At 35.7% G+C, this 19,071-nt stretch overlaps 1 protein-coding gene across 9 annotated transcripts in view; it reads left to right on the forward strand.

Moving 5' to 3' along the window:
• The window catches only part of CCPG1 (cell cycle progression 1), a 42,683-nt gene that overhangs the window by 10,371 nt on the left and 13,241 nt on the right, over nucleotides 1-19,071 (forward strand). For 5 of the 9 annotated variants that reach the window (XR_006704682.1, XM_045449673.1, XM_045449674.1 and 2 more), the window contains exons 2-5: nucleotides 11,133-11,201; nucleotides 13,487-13,607; nucleotides 15,242-15,318; nucleotides 16,172-16,370. Coding sequence is in view for 7 of the 9 variants with exons in the window: in XM_045449673.1 (XP_045305629.1) it covers nucleotides 11,142-11,201; nucleotides 13,487-13,607; nucleotides 15,242-15,318; nucleotides 16,172-16,370 (457 nt within the window). In the remaining 2 variants the exon portion in view is untranslated. Of the gene's footprint in view, nucleotides 1-11,132; nucleotides 11,202-13,486; nucleotides 13,608-15,241; nucleotides 15,319-16,171; nucleotides 16,371-18,344; nucleotides 18,441-19,071 lie in introns of all 9 variants that reach the window. The other 4 variants (XR_006704681.1, XM_045449670.1, XM_045449672.1 and 1 more) reach the window with 1 other exon arrangement.

The following is a 19,071-nucleotide window of genomic DNA, read 5'->3' on the forward strand; positions in this document are numbered from 1 at the left end:
GGAAAAATATTCCATGCTCATGGATTGGAGGAATAGACATTAAAATGTTGATACTACCCAAAGCAATCTACATATTCAATGCAATCCCTATCAAAATAACACCAGCATTCTTCACAGAGCTGGAACAAACCATACTAAAATTTGTATGGAACCAGAAAAGACCCTGAATAGCCAAAGCAATCCTGAAAACAAAACAAAACAAAAAAACCTAAGCTGGAGACATCACAATTCTGGACTTTAAGATGTATTATAAAGCTGTAATCATCAAGACAGTATGTTACTGGCACAAAAACAGACACACAGATCAATGGGACAGAATAGAGAACCCAAAAATAGATCCATAAACGTATGGCCAACTAATCTTTGACAAAACAGGAAAGAATATCCAATGGGATAAAGACAGTTTCTTCAGGAAATGGTGTTGGGAAAACTGGATAGTGACATGCAGAAGAATGAACCTGGATCACTTTCTTAAAGCATACACAAAAATAAACTCAAAGCAGATGAAAGACCTAAACGTAAGATAGGAAACCATCAAAATCCTTGAGAAAGCAGGCAAAAACCTCTTTGACCTTGGCTGCAGCAACTTCTTGCTCCACACGTCTCCAGAGGCAAGGGAAACAAAAGCAAACATGAACTATTGGGACCTCATCAAGATAAAAAGCTTCTGCACAGCAAAGGAAACAATCAGCAAAACTAAAAAGCAACTGATGGAATGGGAGAAGATACTTACAAATGCCATATCAGATAAAGGGTTAGTATCCAAAATCTGTAAAGAGTTTATCAAACTCAACACTCAAAAAACAACCCAGTGAAGAAATGAGAAAGAGACATGAATAGACACTTTTCCAAAGCCAAGACATCCAGGTGGCTAACAGACACATGAAAAGATGCTCGACATCACTCATCATCAGGGAAATAAAAATCAAAAACACAATGAGATACCACCTCACACCTGTCAGATGCTGGTGAGGATGCAGAGAAAGGAACCCTTTTGCACTGCTGGTGGGAATGCAAACTGGTGCAACCACTCTAGAACACAGTATGGAGTTTCCTCAAAAAATTAAAAATAGAACTACCCTACAATCCAGCAATTGCAGTAAGTATCCAAGTGATACAGGTGTGCTGTTTCGAGGGAGCACATACACCCCAACATTTATAGCAGCGCTATCAACAATAGCCTAAGTATGGAAAGAGCCCAAATGTCCACTGAAGGATGAATGGATAAGATGTGGAATATATATACAATGAAGCATTACTTGGGAATCAAAAAGAATGAAATCCTGCTGTTTGCAACAACGTGGATGGAACCAGAGTGTATTATGCTAAGTGAAATTAGAGAAAGAAAATCTCTTCCACTCATGAATGGTGGAATTTAAGATACAAAACAGATGAACATAAGGGAAGGGAAGCAAAAAGAATATAAAAACAGGGAGGGAGACAAAACACAAGAGACTCTTTTTTTTTTTTTTTTTTTTTTTTTAAATTTTTTAACGTTTATTTATTTTTGAGACAGAGAGAGACAGAGCATGAATGGGGGAGGGGCAGAGAGAGAGGGAGACACAGAACTGGAAGCAGGCTCCAGGCTCTGAGCCATCAGCCCAGAGCCCGACGCGGGGCTCGAACTCACGGACTGTGAGATCGTGACCTGAGCTGAAGTCGGACGCTTAACCGACTGAGCCACCCAGGCGCCCCAAGAGACTCTTAAATATAGAGAACAAACTGAGGGTTGCCGGAGGGGGCATAGGTAGGGGGATGGGCTAAATGGGCAAGGGGCATTAAGGACACTGGTTGGGATGAGCACTGGTGTTACATTAGGGGATGAATCACTGGATTGTACTTCTGAAATCAATGCACTGTATGCTAACTAACTTGGATATAAATTAAAAGTAAAACTTAAAAAATGAAATTTGCAGCAAATATAAACTGTATGTACCACCACCGTTGAGGAAGATTTTCTTTGCCTGTTCCTTTTATTGCCTTTGTACATGCTCTTCATTTTGCCTGAAATACCCTCCCCATCTTATCTGCATGTTTTGCTTCTGTTTGTACTCACCTTGCATTTTGCCTAATCAAAACCTGTTTTGAGCCCCTAAATGATAATATTTAAAACAAAAGGATTTAGAACAGTGTCATATAGTTGATGTTTAATAAATATTTGCTGAATGAACGTGAATGAATGAATTTATCTTGTTGCCAGAGGGCTGAAGCAACTTACTGAGGTAGACAAAATAGAAGAAGGTAACACAGGTAGAAGAGAAAAATGAGACAGCATAATGGTAGGAATTATGAAATGGAACCAGGGATGAAGATATTCCTCTAGTCAAAATATACATTATGAGGTCTATATTATTTACCAAGGCTAGGTATCAAGAGGGAAAACTCTTCAGTTACTGAAGCCACCTGTTCAGGATAAGCTCAGTTCTTCTAACACTAAAGTCAGAAATTTCTACTGATCTTTTTTGTAAAGAAGATGCTTGAAAATCTAATGAAGTATGTGCTTACTAACAATTTCAAGGAACAAGATAATGAGTTCAGTAGGACTTTTTTTTTTTTAATTTTTTTAAATGTTTATTTATTTTTGAGACAGAGAGAGACAGAGCATGAACGGGGGAGGGGCAGAGAGAGAGGGAGACACAGAATCAGAAACAGGCTCCAGGCTCTGAGCCATCAGCCCAGAGCCCGACGTGGGGCTCGAACTCACGGACCGCGAGATTGTGGCCTGGCTGAAGTCGGACGCTTAACTGACTGCGCCACCCAGGCGCCCCCAGTAGGACTTTTTTAAAGCGACTCTTGGGGCGCCTGGGTGGCTCATTCGGTTAAGTGTACAGCTTTGTTCCAGGTCACGATCCCATACTTTGTGGGCTCAAGCCCGGTGTTGGGCTCTGTGCTGACAGCTAGGAGCATGGAGCCTGCTTCGGATTCTGTGTCTCTGTCTCTCTGCCCCTCCCCTGCTTGCACTCTGTCTCTGTCTTCCAGAAATAAATAAATATTAAAAAACTTTTGAAAAAAAAAATAAAGTGACTCTTAATGTACATCAGTGGCATCACAACAAAGCAAAGTTGATGTTGGTAATGTTAAGGTGTGGCACTTTTATGAGGGCTGTCTGTGCTACAGAGTTAGAGTAAAATGCCTTTGCGTAGATCTGAACTAGACTTCACTGTCTTTAAGACTTAATTGAGAGCATCCTCAGTATTACACCAGGAAGGCTGGTCTCCTGATAGATACAAGAGTATTGTCTCTGACTGCTGAAAGTAAGATGAAGTGATAACAGAAGCCAGCTCCAGCTGGAGACTTTCATTTTTTACAATAGATTTTTGCTATGCTTTTGTAAGAGGTCTTTTTAGAATTGAGAAGTACAGTAACATGGTCAGACCACTGGGGTGATGTGGCATTAGGTTTCATCAAATTTTCTTTCCTTGCTGCTAGAGACTTCATTTGGAAGTTGAAGAGTGGGTGAAATTGGTAGATGATAATGGATTTCTTAAGCTTTTCTGGTTTGACCTCTTCACTGTGGTAGGTAGTGATTTTAGTGGCTCTAAATCCCTTTTGAAAATACGCAGCATTAAAAAAAATACTCATAACTATGCTCAGTTTAACACAGGCAAGTTTAGGGGTGGAGCTAAAGTTGAAGCTCTTTATCAAACAAAGCCTTGAACATAATACTAACAAGCAGAGTAACTCAAGGAAAAAAGTGACACAAACTACATTAGGCAAGTTGTGCTAAGAAGACATAAATGCTGTAGACTCTGGAGTAGAGACCATTGTGTCAGAAACTGATCTAGGAAAATTTCATGGAGGAGAGCTGAGCATTAAGTATAGAAATGAGAAGAAAGGAGGAGGAAAGCATTCCAGGAAGTGTAACTTGAGTAAGTGAAGACATGGATGAATGAGTGTCCATTCTGTATTCAGGAGACAGAGTAAGTAGATTACTTTGACCAGGTGAGATAGTTCAGGAGGGAGACTTAAGTGATTGCCAGATAGTGAAAGTTTCTGAATTTCCCTGTAAAGGGTTTGACTGTTTGTAGAGAATAGTTATTCTCAAGGTCAGATTGGAGTAAGTACTGTATGTAACCTGCCGTCAGTTTCATCTTTGCCTGTATATAATTGTTTTGGGTGTTTATATATGTTTATGAAGGGAGTAAGAAGAGTGTTGAAAAATGGTACTAGAGAAACTGACAAGTACCATAATAAAACAGCATTGGTACAGGAATATAGATCAGTGGAACAGAATGGAGACTACAGAAATTGATTCATAAATGTATAGAACTTAAAAAAAATTTTTTTTTAATGTTTATTTTTGAGAGAGAGACAGAGTGACAGCAGGGGAGGGACAGAGAGCAAGGGAGATACAGAATCCGAAACTGACTCCAGGCTCTGAGCTGTCAGCACAGAGCCTGATGCAGGGCTTGAACTCATGAACCATGAGATCATGACCTGAGCTGAAGTTAGACACTTAACTGACTGAGCCACCCAAGTGTCCCTATAGAACTTTACATAATAAAAACTGGCATTTCAAATCATAGAAAAAGTATGAAATTTCCATAATCGGGATATTTTCTCACACCAAAAGGGAAAAAAATCCAGATGTATAGATTTAAACAGTTAAATGTAAAGCCCAAACTGAAAAAGTCCTAATAGAAAATACAGGAGAATAGTTTTGTCATCCTTGGATTAGGAAAGACTTTTTAAGAGCAAGCAAGATATATAATATAGGTGTTCTAAAGAACACCCTGTTCTCCATCCTCTGTATTTGACTGTATAAAATTTATGATAGAAGGTATTTTTAAAAAACTGAAGCATTTTAGAAGAAAATATTTGTGATGGGTGTAATAGTGAATTATTTTGTGACCCAATTTAAAGAACTTCAGATCAATAAAGACAATCCAATAAGAAAGTGGACATAAGAACATGAGATAATCTACAGAAAAGGAAATAAGGATAGTCAGTAAACATTGGGAAAGATATACAACCCCACTAATTTATCTGGGGAATGTGCATTAAAATAAGATAGTTTTTGCTCAGGAGATGATCAGACATTAATGATGGTTGTTAGCCTTTTGAGGTTATGGAGAAATAGTTGCCCTCATATTTTGGTAGGAGACCTTCCCTAACCTTATCTAATCTTATTCTGATCCCTATCCTCCAATCCCTACATTCAGTTTTCTCCCTTCATGCTTTATTTTTCTCCACAGTTATTAGCCACCAACTGACTTACCATATATTCTGCTTGTGTGTGGCCCTAGAATATGAACTCTTCAGGGAAGGTCCTGGTGTTTTGCCACCCTGCTGTGCTGTATCCCCATCACTTGGAATAATTCATGCATGGCACATAGTACTTGCTCAAGAAGTATATGCTGACTCAATGAATGAAATACTTATGTTTCAGATCAAGATAGGCTCATTTAAAATATTTCTGAAGTGTTGTTATTGGAGAAAAAATTAAATATAAAGGGTGTTTAAAAATTTTTTATTAGTTGGGGTGTTGGATCCTCTTCCCTTTCTCATGATGAAATCTGGTTTAAAGCAGGCATTTTGATATCCTTTTGGGGAGGTGAAAGTTCCAGAGCCTTTGAAAAACATTTTAGAAATAGATTCTTGAAAGCTATCTAGACTGCCTTATCTTTGATACCACTTACAGCACAGCAGCACTTTTGAGACCTTTGCTGACAGCCCATTGGTTGGCTTACATTGGAATTATAGACATGTGGGAGAATAATGCTCCCATTCTTCTCCATCATGTCTAATTCTAGAAGATATGGTGATAGGAAGCCTTACCCTTTTCCATAGTAAAATGTAGCTACTCAGGAAGGATGAGGGGCACCATCATATCAGGTAACACTCAATCCAGTTATACTTTCTGAGATAAAATTAACGTTGCTGTTATTACTTTTGACAACTGCCACCTGAAGTGTTTTACGTCCTTAGCCCATAACTCCCCTAAACTCATTCTCCAGCTTCCTGCTTGATGTTTCCACTTGGATGTGATAATCGCTGTCTCAAATTTAACATGCCCCAAAATAGTTCACCAGTTTTCTTTTCATAACCTACTGCTTTTGAAGTCTTTCCTGTCTCAGTGGCAATTTGGTTTTTGTATTTGTTTAGGCCAGGACTCCTCTCTCACACCCTATATTCAGTATATTGGGAAGTGTCGTTACTTAGCTGTACCTTCAGAATATATTTGTGTTATCTGTCCACTTCTGATTGTCTTTATGGCTACCACCCTGGTCCAAACCACCATAATCTCTCAGCTGGATATTGTAGCTTTGTAAATGATCTTCCTGCTTCTGCCTTTGCTCTCCCCCACAGTTCTGTCTAAAGAAGGCTACCAGAGTGTTTTCTTTCTTCCCTCAAAAATTTTCTGTGACTCTTAGTTTAACTCCGAGTAGAAAGCTATAAAGTCTTAGGATCTATAAGGCTCTACGTGCTTGTTAGCCCTCTGTCCTCATCTTTTCCTGCTTTCTTTTCAGGCCACTCTTCTCTACCACACAGGCCTCATTGCTGTTCCTCAGAGATGGAGGCAGGCTTCATTCCAACTTTGTACCTGCAGTTTGGTCAGAAATGCTCTTTCCCCAGTTAACCGCATAAGGATTGCCTCACCTATTCAAATATTTGCTCAAATATACTTTTCTTAATGAAGCTTTTCCTGACTATGTTTTTAAAAATCAGTCCCTTCCAACTTTGGATTTTCTGTACTCCTCTCTTGTTTTTTTTCATAGTTAGAAATATAGCATCAAATATACTGTGTATTCTAGCTGTTTATGTATTGTTTATTGAATGTCTCCATTGTGGAAGATGAAATGCACAGTATAATTGATGATTTTAATTCAGGCTATTGCAATATAGAGAAAGTTCCTTAATGAGAAACATCTCAAAGAGAGAGGAAACCAAGGGGTTTTATAAGGGCAAGTAAACAAGGGAATCATGAGGAGAGGTGGAAGTGACTCTTACTTAACCTGGGATTTGTGAGGGAAGATTGGTCCTTTTGCATTTAGTCATTTGTCAGAAGACAAAACAGGACTGGGAGATTTTTCAGTGTTCCTTGCTTTCCTCCATCACAGGGCTCAGATGCAGTTCAAAATACTCAACTATGAATAGAATTCAAGCCCCAGGAGGCAAAACTCCTGTCTGTTTTGTACTTTGGTGTATGGTATTTTCAATACCTAGCAAGTGCCTAGATACTTGATAAATGTTGAACAGATGGGTAAAGGAATGAATTTAAAATGGTAATCACCTTAGGCCTCCCGTCTGCTGAAGAATGTGTAATTATACCCATGTAGAATTGGTCTTTCTGCTGTAAGTAGCTTCATAAATGAGATGAGACTCCATGGAGTAAATTTACATCCTATCATCACCAGCTTGTGCTGTATTCTCTGGTGATACCATGTGCTTGTAATACTTACTGTCAAAATTCTCTTCAATAGAGTTCTACATACAAAATCTTAACATATTGCAAGGTGAGAGAGTCCATTTAAATGATGTCTCCTATTCTGGAATCTCTTATTATAGACTTTGGGTTTTATCTGGAAGGCAGTGGAGACTAATTTTAAGTGATTTGAGTAGTTCAAATGATTAGATTTATGTTTTTGGATAAACTTAGTGTGGGCAGCCTTGTAAAGAAGTGACTGGAAGGGAATTGATCACATGTTAGAGATCCATGAGGGAGCTGTTACCTTAACTGAAGTGGGAAATGATGAAGTTGGGGTAAGAGTGGATTTTGGGGTCAAGGTGAAGTTTTAGCCATCCTAAATCTAGGGGTTGATATTTTGTGGCTTTTCCTTATAGCCAGATTGTTTTTGGCTAATGCTGTTCTCTGAGATAGCAAAAATAGGAAGAACAGCAGGAAGATGATTTTAAGTCTTGTAGATGTTATATTTGAAATGCCCAAGAAGCCTAAGCAATGGGAAATGTATGACAAAGAAACTACTCAAGACTGAAAGGAAGCCTGGGTCTAGAAAAGTGCTTCAAGTTTATCATCTTCATAAAGTACCTTAACTTTATAACTTTGTATGATTGTTTATGCCTTTGTAACTTCCCATAAACTGCATATTTCTAAATTATTAGTAATGCTCTTAAAATGGGAGGAGTTTGTACCTTTACCTTTGGTCAAAATAATGGGAGAGGAACCTCATGGGTCCCTCCAGAATTTTGATTTCCTTGAACAGTTTAGACTTGTGTTACTAACTGCATCATCATCCAGCAATCTGCCTTTCTTCTTTTTGAGTACCTAATATGTGTCAAGCACTGTGCTTGTGTGTTGGGATTATATAATAGGCAAGTAAATAAGCAATTACAGCACAGCATTCTCTTAAGCGGTAGATTAGGGAAAATACTAGTCTTTGGGGATGAGATAGGAAGGACAGGCACAGGAGTTTGGGTTGAGGTAAGGGGCTAGGGAACTGATCAGAATATCTGCAATGTCAAGCCTTTTAGGGTATCAAAGTCTGAGCAAAGAGGGAATGAATGGAGTGAGGATGAGATGCTAGAGATGAAACATTAGATATTCAGTACCTTTGGGCATTACCCTGAAGACAGTATGAAAATCTTAGCATGTTAAAGGAATAATATAATAAAATTATCATATTAGGAAGGTCACTGACAAAAGAGGAGGTTCATATACAATGGCACCTTTTAGAGTCAGTGTATTTAGGGTGGGGCTCAGTTTTTAAAATTTTGCTTTAATTGCAGTGCACCCAACTTTTTGAGAATTGCTGACTTAAGTGGGTTCTTTAGTAAGGCTCTGAATTCTACTTAGCCAAACTGTTTCTCTGATGTTATGTCCAGTAGGGAATCTTTTTTTCTCATTTGGACTGGATGTCAAATTTGTCCTTCCTTCCAGATGAGTAAACTAAGAATTAAACTGGAGCCTGATTTAATGGGGCTCCTTGATTTGAAAATCTCAAATATGCTCAAGTTGTTCCAGTTTAGCAATGTATATAACTTTATTTTGAAATGTTGGCTTTGTTAATTTGAACACCTGAGCTACTAGAGTACTTTGTTAGAAAACGAAAGCTAGGAACTACCTGTTTAAAAGAGCCGTTTAAATGGAAATTACCTAGAGAAAAGTAGGAGCTATGTACACACTAAATATCTCTGGGTTTGGTAATCAACCCACAAGTTTTGGAAGATTATTAAGAAAGTAAAGCACTGGTAAGTCTCAGAGGTGAGATGAAGCAGTATTGAGAATGTGGGTTATAAAGAAGGTTAGAAGCTTTCACAGGAAGGAAGAATGTTTAGGCTTCAGGTAGTTTTCTTTATCCTACTTCTTGTTCCATGGTTTTTCCAACTACCCAGTCACTTAAACCAGAAACCTGGGAGTTATCCTACCAACACTCTCTCCCTTCTGTATTTGGTTATTAAATCCTTTAAAACAAAAATCTTTGATGTCTTTTCAAATCTTTCCTAACCCTGTCCTTTCTTTGTTCCCTCCCATTCATGAATCCTGGTTAAATGTATACTCATCTTCTCCAGGGAGTATTGCTCGGATGGCTTGCATCTCCCAGGTCTAGGGCTCTTTAATTGCTTGCTACCTCATCTTAATATATGCACTTTTAAAGATTCATACCTGATTTCTTTAACATTACACTCATGCTAGATTAATTGCCTTGCTTAGAACTTTCATATTTAGTTTTTTCTGCCTTTGTTTTTGCTCTGTAATGCTTTTTCTGTTCTTTTGGGACATCCAGTGTCATCTCTAAAGGGGAAACAACTTTATTTTTTTGTGAAATCTCTCAACTTTTAAATTTTGGCAACTAATTCAGTTAAAACTTGCTGTCTCCCATGTCTAAAAAACATTGTAACCTCATAAAGACTTCTTTGACCATTCCTCTTTCCTCCTGTGAAGTTAATTGCTCAGTTTTTGTGTAGTCTCATATGCCAGCTCATAATTTTCAAATTGTTATAAAAGAATTCAAGTACAAATAGTAATGTATCAAAGTTTTTTTTTTTTTTAAACTCATAAAAACTGGTTCAATGAGGAATTGGGAATTGTATAATGGCTTAATATGGAGTGCTATAGCCTTTGGGGTAATCTTCTCTATTGGAATAGTTTACATTTATGGAGTTATAAACTGCCTGGGCCCTAATCAGTTGTAGGTAGGAAATCAAATAATCAGGTGACTTACTAGAAAATGCTCTAGCATGACAGTATAAGTCACACAGTCATCTTTGTATCTCATTTTAGGTTTTGAGTAATTCGTGTGAATACATGCTAATTTTTATATTATTAGTGTCCAAGCACCTCTTTATATTTTCTCATTTTAAGATGTTAATTTTTCCAGAATCACTAATAGAAGATTCAGACCAATATTTTTTGGCCTGTTTGTAAATGAGCACTGTTTCCATTTTGAACTATCTGCATTAGCGTTCTGTTAGAAATGCGAATTCAACTTGAATTTAATGTGTTCTCAGTGTATGTACAATAATAGGAGCATTTATAGGACTTAAATATGTTGAACAAAGTCAGTAAAATATCATTTGATTAGCTTGGTTTTGAAGTTTAAATAGGAGTTTCAGATAGAAAGGGGAGAACAAACCAGGTAGAGTGACCAATATATATACTGCTTTAGGACTTGAGTCTGGGTTATTGTCAATGACCTCAAGTTTCTAACCCATTTCTGGTCTCCCCCCTCCCCCTGCTTTATTTTAATTCAGGTAGAGTATTGCTGACATAGTTATTTTCATAAAAACTGTTTGATCGTATTCTTTCCCTGCTTGAAAAATCTGTATTGCTTCATGTTGCCAACACAATAGACTTCATTTTGCTTGGCCTGGGAGCTCTTCCGCTATTTGGTCTCTCAACCCTTGATTTACTCACAGAGTCAAATTGGCTTCTCCTTTCCCTTCAGTTCTGCCTGGCCAAATCCTACATTTTCTTTCAGACCTTATTTCTTTATTCCAACAATATGACTGTCCGTATAGTCTAACTGAGGAGGTTCTCTTGTCTTAAAAGTTTGGTTGTATTTGTTCATAGAAATAAGCAGTTATATGCCCTGTATGATAATTCTGTGGGTGGGTTGTCTCACTTTCACCTGGAAGGCAGCAAGCCACTTTTCATACTAGATCACATGTAGTGCTTCCTATAGAATTTTTAAAAATATACCCCACATGTCAATATATTTTTATATTTGTAGATCTGAAAAATGTCTGAAAATTCCAGTGACAGTGATTCATCTTGTGGTTGGACTGTCATCAATCATGAGGTATGCTATTTAATACTTCAATACATGGGGTATGCTATTTAATACCTTAATATTTAATATGCTATTAATACTTCTAATGCTATTTAATACAAATAAGGCAATTTGTAATATTACAGTGTTAGTGGTGTAAGCTGGGCTTTTTGAAGGCCATTATTTTTTTTACGTTGAAGCCTAAGGTTCCATTGTCCATAGCTTGGACACTTTTGCACCCATATGAAACTTCACTACTGAAAACTCTTAACGAGCAGTATCTTTTGCATTATAGTACATTGCTTTCCTCAGCTTTGAGACATTAGGCAAATATTTATTGAAGGTTTATTATTGTGTAGGGCCTGCACCTTACCTACATTCTTTTAGAATTGTAAACAACCATCTGTGGTATAGATTGTTTTCATTCTCATTTCATAGTTGAGAAAACTAGAGATTAGAGAGGTTAAGCAATTTGGCCAAATTTTATAACTAGGAAATGTTGGCTGCATTTAAACACACCAGAAAGGAGCATGGAGAACATATGTTCTACTTTTGGTATGCTATGTTATGTTATGTTATGTTATGTTATGTTATGTTATGTTATTAGCAGAACTTGACAGAAACAAGGCTATGGCCAGAACTCTTTAAAAAAATGAATATTCTTACAGAAGTATGATGTTATATGACTAGTATATAATAAGCATTAATTTCTTTTCCACATTGGTAATATATGTTCATTGTAGAAAAATCATAAAATACTGATAAATAGAAGCAATAAGTTAAAAGTCATCTATATTTAAAGTTTTAATGGATTTGTCTACAGTTTTCCTATTTGTTTTTAGGATCTCTTAAGGCTTGACTTGTTTTCCTTGACTAATAAAAGTTTTAAATGGTATTTTTTATAATTACTTTGATAATTTAAGGCTTAGACAGTTGGTTACTCCTGTCTTCTAAAAATCACTATTAACCAAAGAAGGATTTTTTTTTTTTTTTCCTGTAGTATAGTTGGAAAATTTAATAGCAGCTGTACCAATTGAGATTGGGGTGGTTTCTTTTTTAAATAAGTGACTTTTCTGTTTTTAACCTGTTTTATACAAAGCTTAGATCAGCTCCCATAGCAGTAACTTTTCCTTCAAGGATAATTAACATTATAGGAACAAGGAAGCTGTGGGAGTCTTACTTAGGATTCTGCATTGTGAAGCAAGGCAGGAAGCCTCTCATGCACTTAGCCAAGTGTGTCATTAGGGTGCTTCTGTTGGAGATAATCTTGTCACAGAGTAGATCAGATTCGTATTTTCATCCCTCTTCCCTCTGTATCTAGTTATCCAGTTCTACTCTTTCTTGCTAATGTCTCTTACATGTGTTTCCTTTCCTTTTCCATTGCTCCCATTCTGTTTTAGGCCAGAACCTGTGTCCCTTGCAGTCCCCAATTCAGCCCTACCCTGTTTCTGTCATTTCCCTACCACTTTAGGCATTCCCAGAGTCTTAACATTCAGAATTCTCCTTAGGACTAAACTCAAAACCTACTCCTTTAATGAATTCTTTTAATTTTTGCTGTTTTGAGTTATGTATATTAGGAGAACTTAGACCTTTCAGTTTCATGGATCAGTAAATCACAAAAAATTGGGAGAGGGGCATGAGGATAGGTAGAATCAACTTAGTGGTTAACTTTATTTTACTAATTAAGGTATGAGAAAAAACTGTAAGGTCCACTATTTTCTTAAAGAGAAGGTAGTTGACATCAAAGTAGGGAGGACAACCTTGGAAGAATAAAGAATAATCTAAAATTTTATAGAGAAAATTTACTCCATCAATTCTATAGATACATTTTAATCCTTGCCTTTAGACTTTTAGTTCTACATTGCCATAGTAAATAGTTATTTGCATGTGGAAATTTCTCTGAATAGGTTGCAAATTTGAATTTTGGAATTGAGGTTTTTATACCTCATAACACATGACAAAGTGCCTTGCATAGTACCTTCGTAAATGTTGAGTAGAAGTAAATTAATAGAAATAGCAAAGCTTAAAAACCTACCCTCTGTGATCAAATTAATTGCTTGGGCTTATAAAATAGAGTACAGCATTTGACTTTTGGCTGACTTCTCTTAGAATCTAACCCTGTGATTCCATTCTGCTGTTTCCCTGACATAGGCCATTATGGACTAAATTGAATAAAAGGTAGTCAGATTAGATACTGTTCCCTTTGAAGTATGGCAGCATCCAGGACTTTTAACAATGGAAGCATCTACATGTAGTGAAACCCAGCTTTGAGCTTGATTTGATAGACATATAACTGATGATCACTTTTTCCCTAGGGGTCTGATATAGAGATGGTGAATTCTGAACATGGCACAGCCAGTGACAGCTGTGAGCTCGCTCCAGAATGCACATCTTTAGAGCAAGAGGAGCTACAAGTATTGCAATCAGAGGAAGGAGGTACGATGTTAAAAGGAGTCTGATTTTATTTTTTTTAAATAGGATGTGTGAACAATAGTGTGAATCTTGCATTCTTTCTAGTCAGGCAGCCTTTCTGGCTAATCAGATCCGGTCACTAAATGACTAAAATTTTCGTGTGGATTGGGTAGTGACACCAACCAGTGGTTTATTTGCAGCTGTAGTATGTATTTCAGCCTCCGTATAAACTCTTTGATAATGCAAGTGTAACCAGTAACTAAACACTACTAATTTTAAGACTAGTGATGTACAAAATACAAGAGATTTACTAAACTCTTTTCTGGTTAGCATCACACTTCAAATTACTTTTGGTTAGAGGTGGTAAAAAAGGCATTTAACTGCTTTACTCTTCATTTTTAAATGAATTCTTAAACAGTTTTAAAAAATTGCATTAAAATGTAAATAGAACATATTCTCCTCAGGAGAATAAAGTGGATGCGTCATGTCTAGAAGTAATGATGGATTATACCTGTTAATCTTGTTTTCAGCCTGTGTATTGATTATTCTCATTTGAACAGTGATCCTCATCTTTGAAGGTCAGATTTTTCTCCCAAGAAATACACGTACTCACATATGTAAAAGTATTTCCAGACTTCCTTGGGAGTTCTTGGACCCAAGTCCACCTTTGCTGAAAGACTTAATTTCAGATTAATACTCTATTAAGGGCTATGTAACACATACAGATGGCAAAGTTTTTCTTTTTTTTCCTTCTCTGTTTTTTTTGGAGGGACTAAATTCTATGAGAAATACACACATTAATGACAGAAAAAAATGATGAACAAAACAAATTTTAAGTCACCCTTAATTCTTTTTATCTGGAGATAACTGCTGTACATAAAAATTGATAAAATTAATAATAATCTTCTTAAATTAATGTAATAAAATATGCAAATGCATATAACGTTTGGTATATGTTCTTGGCTGTGCATAAAATTTATGTTTATCATGCATTATTTTAATATTTTTAACTTCTATGAAAATTTTATAGCCTTTTGTATGAAAAATAGAATTGTATGAACTCTAGGGGTTTTTTTGTACATTTTTTTCTTTGAGGAGTTTCTTATAAAATATATCTCCTATAGTGACATTTTGTTTTTCTGTGTTCTTTTGAATCCTTATTTTTTATAGTCCTTTTCATGGCAAAGAACTCATAATTTGAAGCTGTAGTTTTGTTTGTTGAGTTACCAGGTATTGACAGTCATTAGAATAGTGCTACTTTTAGGAATTCTGAATAAACTAAGAGTTCAGGAAATGTACCATCAGATGTCTGAAAAATGTTTTCCCATATTAACAGATTTTTACAAACACCTTAAATTTAGTACTTTGGTATTGTACAGTAGAGATTATGTTGTTTACTTAGAGATTGTATTGTTTTTTTAGTAGAATTTAAATGAGTTCAGTTCGGTATCTAAAATTATCCTCTGACAATTTCAAATAATTATATTTGAAATACAGAGATCTTTTTAGCAACAGTAGAGTGATGTTATGATTGTATATGACATTTCATTAAATCCACTTACAAAATTAGGAATAGATTTTATGTACTCAGATTATAATATATGTGGCCTATAAAAAGTTAAGTATAATTGATTGAATTGATCTTTGCTTTATATCAGAGAGTAGCCAAAATGGCACAGTGTTAATGGGAGAAACTGCTTATCCAGCTTTGGAGGAAACGAAGTCGGCACTTGAGGTAAACATGTGTTTTACTCTGTGGATATATGGTAAGCAATATTCCTTAGGGAATATTAAGGAATAATTAAGGTTTCCCTTTCTAGTTATACTTTTATTCCTCTTTGAATTATGCAACATTTATTAAAAATTTTGAGATTCCACAGATTGGTCACTTTTATGATTAGCGTTAGCTTCTGTTTCAACTCTTAAGTGAAATGCCTTTTAATTTACAAAAGTAATTTCTTGGAAATGTGTGAAAGATCTGTTCATTTATTCTCCAATATAATTTTACTTTGAAGTAGATTACATTCTTGAATTATACTGAGAAATTAAGTTATTAGGACTGATCTCTAAAAATGAAGATTCGTTTTTAAATTTGAGAACAAACAAAATCTTGTTTTTTGGTGTTTTACTTGACTTCTAGATAAAACTAGTTTATATGATTTTTACATGGCATAGCTATTGAAATTTATTACATATGCAACCAGAGAAATTTGTAATCAGTCTTTTACGGGCTTCCTGACTATAGAATTATGCTCGAATAAACCCATGGAACTGGTGAGAAATGAATCCTCTTTTCCATGGTCCTTGTGTTTTAAAGGTGAGCTTTTTAGTTTCTGTAGCCCATGAAAATTAGGCAGCAGTTTGATCTAATTCTGACAGAGATAATCATCAAGGGGGTTGATGGTGTTTTCAATCAGAAAGATGAGTCTACTCCTGAGTAATCTTTGTCTTTTGGGCAGGACTCATATCTTTTATTTTAAGCCTAAATTACCATAGCACTTAAGTACTGTTGTACACTTTGAACTGCATAGAAAACATAAGGCTCTTAAATAATTGTTAAATTTACTGTTTTTAAAATTATTCCCCAGAGAGAAGAAAAGTCGTCGGAAGACCATGTCTATTTTGGAACTGTCAGTGATGATTCTGATATTGTTACCCTTGAGCCACCTAAGTTAGAAGAAATGGGAAATCAGGAAGCTATCATTGTTGAAGAAGCACAGAGTCCAGAAGACTTTAACATGGGCTCTTCTTCTAGCAGCCAGTATACATTCTGTCAGCCAGAAACTGGTAAGAACTGCATAAAGAATACACTGATGACAGATTAAGTTCTCCTGTGACCACCTTTTATATATATAGTGGTCAAGTTTTTAATATATTTGAGATTTTTTTTGTAAAACCTGCTATTAAATCTGGTGTTTTCTTACATTGTAGGGCTTAGAGTACAATTGCTATAACGATAAATAACAACATCTTTTATTAAGTGAAAGATGAAAAAAATATCTTCAAGGAGATTTGTTACTGTCTGAAACACTCAAATGCATTTGATACATTTTTTAGATCTTTAAGGGTGGGAGATTGTGCCATTGTAACTAAAAACAGGAGAAAGTTAAGGTTTCTACTTACAGTGGTACAAATTTTATATTCTAGAAATAAGCTTATTAATTGAAGTCTTTTAGATCCTTTCAGTTATTAATCGTTTAACAAACATTTATTGGATGCTACTATGTGCTAAACAGGGTTCAAAGAGCTGGCAGCACAGCAGCATCCCAAAGCCTCTGACCTTTGTATCTTTCATTTTAGATTGAGTTATGAAAGGTTCCTATTAAGTCATATTATTAATGCAGTTCATGCCTACTGTTCAGATAATGATTTGGAAGTTAAAATGTGAGTTACTGAGCTAATTCCTTTCTATATTTCTTTGGCTCATTTGGAGGGATGTATATAATAACGTCTTTTCACATGGACATAAATATTTAGACACAAAGTTACTGGAAGATAAACAGACCTGGAATTAACTCACACTTATTAACCAATAACTTGAGCAGTAGCTCAAGGATGAATTGTGGGAAAGACAAGTTGGTGCACTGCTAAGGGATTCCAAAATGTCCTAATTTGATGGAAAAATAGGGACGTGTCTATTTTGGATCATTTTCTTAGAATTTACCACTCTTTAATACTTAACATTTGCCAGAATCAGACAAATGGAATTTCTCTTATTCCACTTTAAGCTAAAAAAATGTCAACTAGAGATTTTTAGCTATCTCGTTTAATGGTGAGTTATTTTCAGTTAGTATACAAGAGCTTTTCATTCAAATATTTAAATACTCAACTGGCATTCTTAGTGGTGGTCAGCCTTTGCCAGAATGTATACGTAGTACATATATTACAAGGACTAATGAAATGATTTTAGAACCTTTTTTGTTCATCAGATTTTATTTTGTTTAAATCCAGGATTCATGCTGTATTCAAGTAGTCTTCTTTCTTTCCATCCTTCCTTTTTTTGGAAAACTATAGATGCTGGTTTAATTTGAGAATATTCATGGGCCAGAAAAAGTAGTCACATTGGAGCAGGAGTAGCAGAAGAGTCCGATCAGACATCTAAGAAATTGATGCTATAAACAATTTTTCTCAGGAATTTGGACACTTCAAAGCACATTATTCTAGTTTTTATCTCCATTCTGAACTTGGACTTCTTGGGGATTTTACAGTTTCAGTTAAGAGAAATATTTTATTAGGAGTATTTTTATCCATTGCTATCTCTCCGAAAGGAGTAAGTTATTTCAATAAAGTATTACAAAGTAATAAGAAAAAGACATTTTGGATTACGTTGAAAATACTATATAGAAATCCATTGCTAAGAGTCTTGTTTTCTCTCTCTTATCTCCTATTTTTCTTGGTTTAATTCCTGACTACCTATTTCCTGGTTATTTTGATTTTCCTTTCCCTTCTCCATCTCTGTAGGATTTCATCTTCAGGTTTTTTCTTCTTCTAAATTAGATTCTTGGGACAATATACTTTTTGTTTATTTGAGAATACTGTCCACTGCTGCCAGAGGATTCTCCCCCAAGAAAGCAAAGTTGGTAGCTGTAGAAAAGTTTTTATTGCATATGTTTTTTGTAAAAGGCATGATTGTAAAATTTTGATGGAGCACAAATAACGATGTTAAGTGATAATTAAAATAAGTATTTTCAATTCTCTTTTTCCTTTTTAGTCTTTATAACAAAGCTTTATACATCTTTTTTTCCTGTTTATTCACAAAAGAAAGGTGGTGGGAGAAGCTGTGGAAGATTCCTGAATGCATAAGGGGATGGGATGATCAGCTGAAACACCATGTTCCTAGCCAACTCGCTTTCCAAGGTGGTGTGACTAAATCTGATCAGCTTTTCCAGAGCTGAGTGTGCCTAGTCACATTTACTATTTACTTAGTGCTTTAAAGATATCTGTTGTCATCTGTGATACTCTAAACAGGTGTTCAAATTGGTCTTGTAATAAAGCTGGCTGAGCTTACTGCATGCCTTTGCGTTGCCTGCATCTTGGACTGTGGGCCAAATTAAGCTTTGGAAGAAATTTAAAACCAAGATATTTTAGCTGTCCTATGTATGGGTTAAAAAAGATGGAAGCATTAGATAAGGAGGTGAATTTATTAATATAGATTAGGCTGCCTTGTTTACTTAGAATATATAATGATGGTGCTATGCTAATGTAGAATTAAATTAAATAAATTTAATTTTGTGACATTTCAAATGAAATTTGAAAGGAATCTTGACAAATTGTTTTTGCATTTATCCATCTTAATACATATTGCCAGAGAGTCTGACTTAAATGCTCCAACCATGATCTTGAATGCCTTTGTATTATGTAATGCTTTGTTTAAGTCTTCCTTTCTTTCTCTTTGTCCAAGAAATGTAACCTCACAGCTGAGGCGACGGCATCTGGGAAAAACTAGTGATCAAGAATAACCAGATAAACATGATGGGCATAAGGGTCA

Source organism: Leopardus geoffroyi, chromosome B3 (assembly GCF_018350155.1).
Source record: "Leopardus geoffroyi isolate Oge1 chromosome B3, O.geoffroyi_Oge1_pat1.0, whole genome shotgun sequence".
Classification (NCBI taxonomy): domain Eukaryota; kingdom Metazoa; phylum Chordata; class Mammalia; order Carnivora; family Felidae; genus Leopardus; species Leopardus geoffroyi.